The sequence below is a fragment of the Numenius arquata genome, chromosome 3 (assembly GCF_964106895.1).
Source record: "Numenius arquata chromosome 3, bNumArq3.hap1.1, whole genome shotgun sequence".
NCBI classification, from domain to species: Eukaryota; Metazoa; Chordata; class Aves; order Charadriiformes; family Scolopacidae; genus Numenius; species Numenius arquata.
Window position 1 is genome coordinate 32,738,655 of NC_133578.1, and position 13,226 is coordinate 32,751,880.

Genomic DNA, 13,226 nt, shown 5'->3' on the forward strand with positions numbered 1-13,226 from the left:
TTCCAACAAATAATAGTTGTACATAAGTCAAAAGTGAAAATCTCTTGTTAAAACCAAGTAATGAACTATGATGCTGTATAAAAACAAAGATGTTTCATAATTTTTGAGAGCATTGTCTTGTGCACGTGCATTCTCAGTGAAATACAGTCACATGGACAGAAAGGTAGCACCACGGAATGTTACTAATACGGGAATTGAGGACATATTCTGTGTCTCAACTGGTATCTCATGTTTGCTGAGGAAAGCTTGGTGGTAAGCAAGTGGGTTATTATCCCTGACTTGAGCGAGATGTTTCAGATTTTGTGCTGGTCAGAACTTTTAATGCAACACTGTAGAAAGTGAGCTGCTTTTGAACTCTGTGTTTACTGCTTTATTCTCATAAAAGAAGTCATGCTAAGCAGATGATTATCCAGACTTAATGTTTGGAAAATAACTGGCTGAGAGATCTCAAAATCATCATCATCTATTGAGGGTTATCAGTGCCAGTGTGTTTGGAGTGGAACAGCAGGCTAGCAGGGAGAAAAACCTAAACCAGACGTAAATAAGTTTTTCTCCAGACAAATAGAAGCCATTCCTCTATAGAAACATCTTTGGTGTGAATGTATTACTAAGGTTAATTCCCACTTCTTTATTTCAGTTCAGTGAGGCACTTCATCGCATCTAAGTACTGTCATGATACAGATGTGTTCCTTACATGGGTCTTTCCTGTTTACCAGCAACTTACTAGCCTGAAAGAACTATCAATTACTGTGTAAAAGAAATGATTAAGCTAACTGAACACAGACTATAAGCAGAAGTCAGTAAATTGAAAAAATGTAGAAAAATGCATTGCTTGTTACTTTTTTGAATTATAGATGTGTTCTAACTGTTGTGGGGTATAAAGGTGTTTTTCTAGTATGATAGTGTCCCTTAACTATAGAAAGTGTATTGTGTACATACAAGTAGGTCTTTAAAACAAATGTGACGTTTTCCTTTTCTTAACATATAAAAAGATAAGGGCTATTTCCTGTGTTCCAGGAAGAAAATACCATATGATGTTTTGTTTCCCAATATGTATCATTGAGGTTTTACATACGGTTCTGTAAAAGTAGGGGAAAAAACCCCCAAACCAACAACCCTATTGAACTACCAGTGAATGAAGGACATTGAACTACTATTATAGTGAGAAGGATATTTTTAATACAGAGAAATGAAGGTAATATAAGAAAAAATAATCATGCCTTAAACTAGACATGAAACTTATTAACTTTCAAAAATTTTTGCAGGCACTAGAGGATTTTCTGGAACAGAATAATCGACAGATTGAGGACATTGTCACCTTGGTGAGAGGAAAGCTGTCTAAGCAGAATCGAGTGACTCTAGGAGCACTTGTTGTGCTTGATGTTCATGCTAGGGATGTTCTTGCATCTCTCGTAAGCAAGAAAGTCAAAGATGAGAGTGACTTTGAATGGTTAAGTCAGCTTAGGTACTACTGGGAGGTAAGTGATACCTCTCAATCCTATTAGAAGGTAATTTCTGTTTTCGATTTCTGCTTGCTTGCTGACACAGAGAATGGTTACAATACTATGAGAATTTCTGCTGATAAGAGAATACCTATAACCAATCATTTTATGGATTGCTAACTAGAATGGCCAGTAGCCAGACGCAAACAGTTTTTCATTAGAATTGCTTTTTTTCATCACTGCTGAATCTCATTGCATTTGCTGAATTTGCAGGGGAGATTACAGACAAAAATTGTTCACTCAAAGACTGTATTTTGGTTTTCTGATTCTGTGGGATTGAAAATGCTATAGGGACAACAATTTTCAGTTAGAGGTTTTAATCTGATTTATTGTCAATATTATTTTGTTTGTGCATTAAACTTATTGGAAAAATAACAATGTTTATGGTGGATAGTGGTAGGATACAGTATTTTACATTCATCAGGACAAGACTTCCCATAATACAGAAGACATTGTGTGTAGGGATCATACATTGCTGCATCAGAATCATCAGATTGACCATAATTACAGCTATTTGTCATGATTTCTTCTATTTACCTATTAAAAAGTGTGTTAACTTTCTAAGTAGCTACATAGGACAGTTTTACTTTCCAATATGGTTATCAGGATCTTTTTTTAGATAACAGTTAATGTAAAAAATGGTCTTTTTGTGTCAATACTTTCGTATCTATTACTTGGCAATTTTATTTTTTTATTTGAGTCACATTGAAACTAGTGTCTCAGAGCAATCAGTAGTCTGCCATGTAGTTGTTTCTAACAGCATTGGGCCTGTTAGGAACTTGAGAAATAGTGTCGAGTTGTGGGTGTGTGGGGTTTTTAAAATGATTTATTTAATCTGTAGATTTAATGCCTTGTTTTTTAGGAAGGGCATCTACAAACAAAGATGATCAATGCTGGACTGAAGTATGGATACGAGTATCTGGGCAATACCTCTAGGCTGGTTATTACTCCACTTACAGACAGATGCTACAGGTAAAACTGCAAGTTACTAAATATACTGTATTAGCAAAATTTATTTAGTTGAGATATTTTAATAAGTCCTGAAAATAGATGACCCAGAATTGGGTTTTTTATGTTCTAATAGGTATAATTAGAATAGGCTACATTTCTTTTGGTGGAATAGAATTGGTCCTGTATTAATATTTTAATTTAAATTTGTGATAAAATTAATCTTTTGTGACACTATAATTAGTGATAAATTGCAAGAGGATTTAGGTTTAGCAAGTGGAAAATAAGCAATTCTCTATTGTGAACTTCTAGTAAACTTCATACGTTACTACGTCTTTGTAAGCTACAGCTAGCCAGAGGCAAATAAACTGTACCATCATAGGAAAACACAGACATGAAATAAATTGTTAAAAGTTTCTAGTAAAGTTTAGAGCAGCTGGACATATAGCATGAAAGTTTGTACTTTTTTTTTTTCTCTATTATTTTATTTCCAGAACCCTATTTGGTGCACTACACCTACACCTTGGAGGTGCCCCTGAAGGTCCTGCTGGAACTGGAAAAACAGAAACTACAAAAGATTTAGCAAAGGCTGTCGCTAAACAGTGTGTGGTTTTCAATTGTTCTGATGGATTGGATTACCTTGCATTAGGAAAATTTTTCAAGGTTTGGATAAATCTTGAGGGTCATATTCTCAATTACATTAAAGCCCTTTAATTATTTTGACACTTGAAGTGGTCTTAAGGTATTGTAAATGTAACTTTCTCCCCTTCCAGGCTGCTATAAGAGGCTTGTAATGTGCAGACAGGTGTTACCACAATGAAGAATTCAACCAAAATATCAAAATGTTTTATATGTGCTTTGAAAATGAAATACACCATCATGATTTTATTTGCATTAAATAGGCAACTTAGACACCATTTCAATGAATGCTTTTTTAATCACTGCAAATTTCAGAGGGCTTGAGGTTTAATCTAAACTCTGAATAAGCTGGTAAGAGTCATTATATTATATAAATCAAGCATATATTCATTTTGATACTAGCCTGGATAGACAGCTCTGTATCATGAAAATCTATCCTGAATGGACTTCTGTGTCTTATAGTCCAGTGTCCTGTTTTGGACTGGAATGATACAAAAATACAGCAAGTATGCTTTCTTCCCTAGCGTTACATACCTTCCGAGTCAGAGGTGGCATTGGAATGATGTATCTTCAAATTCAACATGATGGAAGTTCACAAAAATAAGCTAAATTAAGAGTTTTTCTTTAGAATGATGAAAGCAAAATTCTGTGTCTTGAATGGGAATTTTAGAATTACTTTTAACAAAGCATGAGGTGCCATTGAAAGACTGCCCGTGCTGCAGAGATGGTACAGTAGCATTTGGGGACCATATCTCAGAAAAGACCTATGAATTAACCAGAACTGTAGGAAAAGAGAATTATTCTTTAGTTGCACTTCAGGTAATGTGGCATGCCATAAGATGCCATAACCAAACAGTTAATTTTAGTCATGCAGAAGTCCTTGTGTTGCCTTTTGTCACTGTGAAACCTGTTAGCATAGCTGCAAAAGAAGAGTAAATTTTTGGAGGCTTGTTTAGTACTGAAATCTTTCTCCCCTGTTGAGTTACAAAATACTGATTATAAAGGGGAAATATGCAAAATGTGTATATTTGACAGGCACTTTGCATATGACAGAAGAATTAGGATTTTTGATTCGTTTGTACAGGTTTTGTGTCTTAATTTTTAACTTTTTTTTTTTTTTTTTACAAATAAACTTAATTTTTATATTTCAGTAATTCTTTTTAAAACAAATTCTATCTGGAGTGATTTTGTTTAGAAGTTAGTGCTATGGATCATGGATGTAAGTCCTTTCTTTGCACATTAAAACTTTTTCTTATTCCAGAATTGTTTTGATCAGCATGTCCAAAATAAGTAGTTGCCTATTAATTACTCATGTGTCTGTCTCTTCTAGGGTTTATTGTGTTGTGGGGCATGGGCTTGCTTTGATGAATTCAATAGAATTGATTTGGAAGTACTCTCTGTGGTTGCTCAGCAGATTTTTACTATCCAGAGAGGTAACCTATTATTTTAATCATCTCTCTCACTTACATATGACAAAGAATAAAGATGCAACAAAACCTGCCCAGCAATGACATTATTTTTTATTTCTCCATAGGCATTAATTCAGGATCTGATTTACTAGTATTTGAAGGAACTGAACTGAAACTTAACCCTACATGTGCCGTCTTCATTACCATGAATCCTGGTTATGCTGGGCGTTCAGAGCTTCCTGATAATCTTAAGGTATTATAACACTTACCATTTTAATACTTTTAATATCTAATACAGAAAGTAAAAAAAGAAATCACTTTTTTTCAAATTTAGAAATTATTAAGAATATTTAATATCAGTTGCCTTCAGTTTTTGATTACACTAGTAATCAAATCATAGTAAAAATCATCATCTCAGAAGAAAAAGAAATTAAAAAGGATAATTAGACTGAAAAGTAGGAATAAACTAAATTTTAAAATGTCAGAAAGTTGTTGCTTGATTCAGGGTCTGGCTGTCAGGATGAAAAAAAGTTAAAAAACCCACTTTGTGTGTTGGCTGAATCTGAAAGTTCTAAAATTAAAAGGAGTGCTTTATAGTGTACAAACAGTGAATAATATCTTAATATTGAATAAAAATGTGGGGTTTTTATTAATTTCTGTTTTTTTATGATCTTTGGGTTTGATTTGAAGGGACTTATGGTGTTTTTGATGTAAGAGATTTCTATTCTAAGTTTATTATTGAGTGATTATTACAAGAGTGCTATATGTTTTCTTACCTTTTAAATACATTTGTTCTGTGTCCATAGAAGCAAAAGGAAATCTGAGCAAATATCTTGGACTAGGTGATCTTAAAGGTCCCTTCCAACCTAGACAATCTTGATAAATTAGTAAAAACGTAGAGATGCACAATCTTTGTAAATATGTCTCAGGACTGTCTGGGAAGTTTACTCACACATAGTATAAGTACAAGATTCAAAAATACTACTTGTATCAATGAAAAGAGGATAATTTTAAAAACTTTCTGGTAGAATATGAAAAGTAGCGAAAGTTTTGAAAGTTTTTGAAAGTATTCTGATGCTTGTTTGGCAGAACAAGCCAAGGGTAAAATTGAAGCACAGGTTCCAGCTATATAATACTAGTAGGAGTCTGACAGCATCAACTTACTTGTGGGAGTTGTATTGCATTCCCCTATTCCTTCTAGAGCTTGTGGTGTTTTATGTGTTTTTGTTGTTAATCTTGTATGAAGAAGACCTACAACCATGAATTGTCACAATGGAAAATAAAGTTTTTCTAAGTGTTTATGGAAAGCCATTAAATGGATTGTAGTCATAATCACTATAGTTAAAATTAATTGGCTGACACTGTATTAATAACAATGAAAAAATAGTATTTTATGTAATTCTAGAAAAAAGTTTTGTACAATAATGTGGTATATTTTTTTCTGATATTTTTTATATATATGTTTAATAGGCTCTCTTTAGAACAGTAGCTATGATGGTTCCTGATTATGCCATGATTGCAGAGATTGTTCTGTATTCTTGTGGTTTTGTTACTGCTCGACCTCTATCTGTAAAAATTGTAGCTACATATCGTCTGTGTTCAGAGCAGTTGTCTTCTCAGCACCATTATGATTATGGAATGAGAGCTGTTAAGTCAGTACTCACTGCTGCTGGCAACCTGAAGGTAAATGATTTTTTGAATTTTCTTTCTTATCCAATAACTTAGTAATGTGTCTTTTTTGTAACAGAAAGTACGCTATTCTACATAATGGCAAGTAGCTGTTTAAAATTTCATCCTGTAATACCTATGAAAATGGAAAGGGTATGTATTAGGGCAGAAACTGAGGAACTTCAAGAAGAGATAAAGCTACCTGGCCATTCACCACACCACTTGTCACTGTATGAGGTGCCTATTAAGCATGCTGATTATGGTTCAGGAATTCTAGTTAAATGCAAATTTACTGAGTTCTTTAGCAAGTTGGCCACTGCTTTGCTCCACTTTTCTTATCAGATTCAGATGCCTTTGCCATAATATGTGAACGCTTTCTAGTAACACACTGGCTAATGTCTGCCACATGTGACTTTGATCACCCTTTTATCTTTAAGAAAAAATGGTGTAGGATGTAGTATTTTGTTTTGGCTTGCATTATGGATGAATGTATACGTTTTACTAAGAAACTAAACTGTTTTTTATTAATTCAGTTATTTTTGTTTAGGTAGACTAGTATATTTTATAATTCTCTTCCATTCCAATTCTATTGCAACGCAGAATCCTACTATTACAAAAAAAACCCTACAAACCTCCAAATCAGTCAGTAAGCTATGTATTGTGGCAAAAGAGGCACATATTTTTATTTTGGTTTTTTTTTTTATAACCTGGCAGAGAGATCCATATGCAAGCATTTAGAATTTCCACTTTGTTGAAGGCAGAAATTTTACATCAAAGTAGGGAAAATTGTTATTCTTATGAAGAAAAGGAATGCATCTTAGAAAGCAAAAAAATCAGTAGTTTAGGAAAAAATGTCATACTGAATTTATAGTAATACCCATCACTGGGCATAAACTACAGTGAAATTGGCCTGACTATAGAAACCTACTGGAAACATCTTAATATGAATGTATAAATATTCATCCAGAACATATGTTGTTATCAGTGGACCAGACCCTGCCAAAATAATTGCATAGATGCGCAACAGGAAATGTTCAGTAAAACAGGCAAGTTTAACGTCTGGTTTTTGCAACTATAAAAAATAATTGACATTATTTTTTATATTTTTTAGCTGAAATATCCATCAGAAGATGAAGAAATTTTGCTCCTTAGATCCATTACAGATGTGAACCTGCCTAAATTCTTGTCTCATGATTTACCACTTTTTGAGGTAGAAAACACAGATTTTTAGTAATGTAAAGACCTCACTAAAATTACTTGTTGATAAAAATATTATATAACAGCTTTATCAGAGAGATGGACCAAAGACTTCTTTTAGTCTAGCTTGTAATTATTTTAAAACTGTTCCTTCCTAGCAAATACAGAGAGCATTTGGATTTTGATAGTTTAGACCAATGAAAGTTTCTGCGAAGTCTACTGCTTGAAATAGTAACACAAATTTTTTATATATTTTGTATTCAGTATTTCAGAGTATCTTATAAGTATTCTTATGAAATATGTAGGTACTAATAGTCTCCTTTTTATAAGAGAAAATTTGGATTTTTATTTAGAACATGCAAAACAGTAAATAGACTAAGTGGCTCATAATCATTCTTGTCCTGAGTTGATCTCGGTATGGAACTGAGCTGGAGAAAATGATCTGTAAGTTGCTCCCCTTATTTACAGGATGCACTAACACGGTCAGTCTGTGTTCTAATATGTGCCATTTAGATTTGACTTCTAGTCTGTTACCGCACGATTGGCATGTTTAATATACCTCTGATTAAACCAGACATGCCCAACAGAAATGTGAGCTGTTAACTTCATTAGGAAAAGTTTGCAATCTTTTTTGGTAGCTGTGAGCTTTGTGTCATGTTAGAAAAAGAAGAAAGGATCTGGGCTGTTATATATAGGTGTTTGGAAACTGTGAAAACATTGTCCTTCAGGTGTACCTTTTTAAACATTAGTGGAAAGATCTTATGTGGAAAAAAAAGATGTTTCTTCATATAGATCCATGGGAATTTGTGTGCATTTATACACTCACAACATCAAAAACTCTCATCAGTTGTTTTGGATAGTAGGAGGTATATTTTAGCATTCATATTAGTTGTGATTATATTTTCAGTGCATAATACTTATTTTTATGTAATTTTATAATGGAATAAAAGGAGGTAATTTCTATAAGAAAACATCTATGGGGGCATGAAAGTAATATGGAAGCTCTTTCCTTTAGGAATTTTAAGAAAATGCCTTAGAAATCTGAAGTACAGAAAAGGTGTTTGCATTGCCCAAAGTTATATGAAAGCATAATGAAATAGAAACTGAACATATGTCTCTGGACACTGTTACTCTAATTTAATTAAAATTCATGAGCACGAAGGGAGCCTTCATGTTTTTGTAAGTTTTGAAATAGCGGAGATAAATTTGGTGAAGTCGTCTAGGAAAATTGAAGCATCTTCACTAGTTGTTTCTCTAAGTTTCTTAAGTCTTTAAGAATAAGAATAGTAATGTTAAGGATTTAGTGTACAGAAATTAGGTATATTTATGAAGTAATACTGTATGTTGTTCACTTTTGTAGAATAACAAATATAAGTTGCTTTAGAGATGAAATACTCATACTAACATTTTGCTTGTTCGCCTATCCCCAAAATAGGAAAAAAAAATTAAGTTGAAACTAGGAAGTATCACATTATCAACTTGTAAACAGCAAAAGATGCCTAAACAATGTAAGGCTCATAAATAAGATTAAAGTAGGTAATGATGTCAGTACAGAACGGATGCATGTTACAAAGAAAAATACTGTCAAATGAGCATGATACCACAATGTCAGTGTAATTAGTTATCCATTGTGGGACAGATTTAAGGGTCAGCAGTAAGTTAGTATGTGGGAATTATCCCTAATTCTTTCAGTTCTGGAATTAAAGTAGCGTTGTTTGAAATTCTTACGAGATACAGAAAGATTGAAGTTCAGCAGTTGTAATGCAACTTAAAATTTTAAATATGAATTTAAGAATTATTTCCATTTTTATTATGAGAAATAGTAATTTCTTCCCTTAATTTATATCTCTTTCTTGAGAGAAATGGGAGAACACCCACGTGTTCCCTTACTCATTTTCATTTTGCTGGTTTTGCTTTTCTTGTTCAAGTCTCCAGTGTAGTCAGGTACATCTGGCTTGAGATACACAGTAGCTCTTGTGTGTTTATGTAGGAGCATGCAAATGATATGTACTATCCTGTCTTGTTTTGCTCAGAACTCCACTTTCTTTTGAATTATTTATAGTCCTTCCAGATTTTTGAATCTTGATTTTTAACACTTAAAAAAGATTTCCCTTTGATGCTATCCTGTAGTTTATTGCATTGGGCCCATCATAAAGTCTTTGGGCCCTATTAATATGTTTGTTTATAATATTGATCCTGCTCTGTTGTGGAGAAAACCCTTTTGCCCAGCAGCACAACTTATTCTGTGATACTGAATGGTTTCTTCTAATATGGTTTTCCTCCATTTCCCCATATTTATGTTATCCATTTTGTAAGGAGGAAAGAATTAATGGAGTATTTTTTTTTCTGTCATTTTAGCTGTAAAATCTAGCAGGCATAGAAAGACCATACTCTAGTACAAGTGTATAAATTTTTAATTCTTTAACAGAGAGTGTGGAGAAAAAGTGAAGGAGAAGAATGACTAATGGAAGTTTTACATCAAATGTGTTTCAGACAAGAAAAGCTGGTTTTGTCATAGTGAATTGTAAAACATGCCCCTGGTAGCACAGAACGTTAAACATATATTTTAATAGATTTAAGTTAAAAAAAACCCCACCTACTTTAAGGTCAGGATGTGGTATGCTCATTAACATGTTAACAGTGGAAACTGACGGTGCTAAAAGAAAACCAAGGCACACAGTTGGAGGAAACCAATATACATAGTAACAGGGATAATGGCAAAATAATGTGATTCTAAGGTCTCCAATAATTGTTATCATTGTAATTTCTTAAGAACATGTTTTATTTTGAATGGGTTTTTTGTAATCTTTGCTTTCCAAGTTGATACTGCAGCTCTGTCTAATTGAAATGATAGCCCAGAGATTCTTTCTCTCATTTGTTATATCTTCAGTTTATTCTGTATCTTTCTTGTTTTGTTGTAAGCAAAACTGCAGAAGTATTGCTTTTATATTTAGATTTCAGATAGTTATATTTCAGTTATTGAGGAAAAAAGGTAAACACTTTCTCTGCTTTCTAACAGCAGGATTTATGAACTAGTTTAATAAAAGCTACTGTTTATCAGTAGCTTTATGTTTAGATAGTTAATCCCTTCTCTATGTGCCCAAGTGAATATGAAAAAGATACATGAAATAAATATAAATAATAAATCAAAAAGTCAGAATTTTGGCTCAGACAAGGGTGTCATGAAATTCATAATTATTTTAATCAAAATAGATATTAATCTGTCTAGTGTCAAGAAAGGGTTGATTGCATGATTTTCAAACCAAATTACTGTGAAAATAAGCGTTCTTTCCAATTAATTGTTTGGATAGGGTATTACTTCTGATTTGTTTCCTGGTGTGAAGCTACCAAAACCAGACTATAATTACCTACTGGAAGCCATCAAAACAAACTGTGATGCTATGAATTTGCAAATGACCGATGTATTCACTATGAAGATCCTGCAGATATATGAGATGATGATTGTTCGTCATGGCTTTATGATAGTTGGAGAGCCTTTTGGTGCAAAAACATCTGCATATCGAGTTCTGGCAGGAGCATTGAGAGACATATGCGAGAAGGTACCAAAACATTTTTATAAATATTTCTAGTGTAAAACTATTTTCAAACAAATTTTATAAACATATTTTAATATTTATACTGAATACAAAATTTACTTTAAGGAACTTAAAAGTATAGGGAAAAGCTAAAGAATTTGATTGAGACGCTGTACTTCCAAACTTCCGTAAGATAGGACAAGAGGTAATGGTTTTAAACTGAAAGAGTGAAAATTTAATTAGGTATTAGGAAGAAATCCTTTACTGTGAGGGTGGTGAAACACTGGAACAGGTTGCCCAGGGAAGTTGTGGATGCCCCATCCCTGGAAGTGTTCAAGGCCAGGCTGGATGGGGCTTTGAGCAGCCTGATCTAGTGGGAGGGGTCCCTGCCCATGGCAAGGGGGTTGGAACTAGATGATCTTTAAGGTCCTTTTCAACCCAAACCAATCTATGATTTTATGATTCTGTGACCCGATTTTAAATATACACATTTCATAAATTTCATGTCTCATCATTTAGACAATACATGGCGTTTTCTTTAAATTATTTCATCGGATTGGTCAAGGAACGAATTAGCTACTTGAAATTTTATGATATAAAACTTTCACAAGGAGCAGTTTATCAGATTTCAAGCTTATTCACGAGAGCTATTGAACCCTCTTTTAACAGAGATTATTCTGTTTAGAACTACCCCAAACAATGGATATGCTTCATAAACTTATACAAAGTTTTGATGATTTTCTGATAAGGATATAATAAACCCATATAAACCCAGAAACTAAATGGGCTCACATTTTGATTATTTTTGAAAACAGAATATTTAAATTTTTCAGATGGATTTGTTTCAGATCCAAAATTTAAGATCTGTTCTGCTAAAGGACTTCTCACCTGACATAGGAGAAGTGGATAATAATTGTTACCTGTGGAACATTTAAGTGGTCCAGTAGTATAACTGTACCAAATTTTGTACAAATTCAAGCATTCAACCATCTTAGCAAAATTTTTTCATTTCCTTAATGGTGATCTTCAGGGAGGCACTTTGTATTTTTGGGCAGATACCAGCAAGACTAGACTGGGTGGACTTTCATGTTGGTATTGCTATCAAGCAACTCTATTCTTATGATTATTTATTAAAAGCTGTTACTTATTTGCTTCCTATATTATACTTCAAATTGTGAAGCTTTTGCCTTAGGTGTGTAGGAGAAATTCTGTTCCTGCCTGTCACTCGAATAAAACAATATTTAACTTTCTGCTTTTTCTTTTAATTCAGTGAATCGGTGTCCACTGCTTCCCATTTTTGTTCATTAAAGAAAAAAATATGTGGTAGAGTAAGAAATTTTTATGTGATGATTTTCTTCCTGTTAGCTCAGCTTCTCAGTCTCCTCCAATGATTAATCTAATGGTCATCACACGTGTTGGAGTTTTTTCCTTTTTCTTTTCTTCCACCCTTCCCCCCCCTACCCCCACCAAGAAAAGGTATTAAACTAATCAGGACAATTTCGTTTTGATTATGATAACAATTGGTTTTTTGGAGGACTTTTACCATCCTGAATAAAATCTCATTGATCTGAAACAATTAGTTTTTAGTTCTGGGAACTGTAGGAAGTATATTGGGACTATATCTGAATTTTATAATTATTGTAATTTATATATGTATTTATAAATCTTGTATTTATAATCATTGTGATGAGTAAGATGAGAAGGAGAGATTTGTGATGAATGATGTAAGAAGATGCTAACAGAAACAGTACACAAGAAAATTGTAATGTACTTGCAAATCTTGAAGATTATAAATCTAAATCTTTGTTATTGCAACAGTGTTTTAACTTTTTATCTGGGCAATTGTGACAAAGTTGCTGTACTCGGGTTTTTTTTAAATTGTATTTTTGTCATGCTTGGGTGTTTGCTGCTCACATAGCTTATAACTTCTTTCAAGATGTTGTCCGTTTTCCCCTTTCTTTAAATATTACATTTCCCTCTGACTATTCACTTCCATGAAAAAAGTGTGTTACAATGACTTATAATGCAATACAAACTGTCAGAAGAAGAAGTTGTAATCATACTTTTTTATAAACGTGCTATTTTTCTCCTTTGAAACAGTATAACAAAAATTCCTGCATTTTATATTTCATGAAGGGAAACAAAGAAAGATTATGTGTACCAGTGGGAGGAAGGCAGTCAGACAGGCATGAAATGGTGCCGAGCTCCTGATTTCTTAGTTCAAGTTCATAACAATAAGGCTGCTTTCGTAAAGAAAGAATTTTTTTTTTTCTTGTATCAGGGATACATTTTTCTTATACTTTAACGCTATAGTAAGCAGGTGTTTA

General features: G+C 33.1%; 1 protein-coding gene across 1 annotated transcript in view; it reads left to right on the plus strand.

Annotated features, from left to right (window-relative positions):
- The window catches only part of DNAH7 (dynein axonemal heavy chain 7), a 110,679-nt gene that overhangs the window by 33,617 nt on the left and 63,836 nt on the right, over positions 1–13,226 (plus strand). Inside the window, exons 22-29 of the mRNA XM_074145819.1 lie at positions 1,266–1,478; positions 2,365–2,474; positions 2,945–3,113; positions 4,420–4,522; positions 4,624–4,751; positions 5,969–6,181; positions 7,278–7,376; positions 10,675–10,923. Coding sequence (XP_074001920.1) covers positions 1,266–1,478; positions 2,365–2,474; positions 2,945–3,113; positions 4,420–4,522; positions 4,624–4,751; positions 5,969–6,181; positions 7,278–7,376; positions 10,675–10,923 — 1,284 coding nt within the window. The remainder of the gene's footprint in view (positions 1–1,265; positions 1,479–2,364; positions 2,475–2,944; positions 3,114–4,419; positions 4,523–4,623; positions 4,752–5,968; positions 6,182–7,277; positions 7,377–10,674; positions 10,924–13,226) is intronic.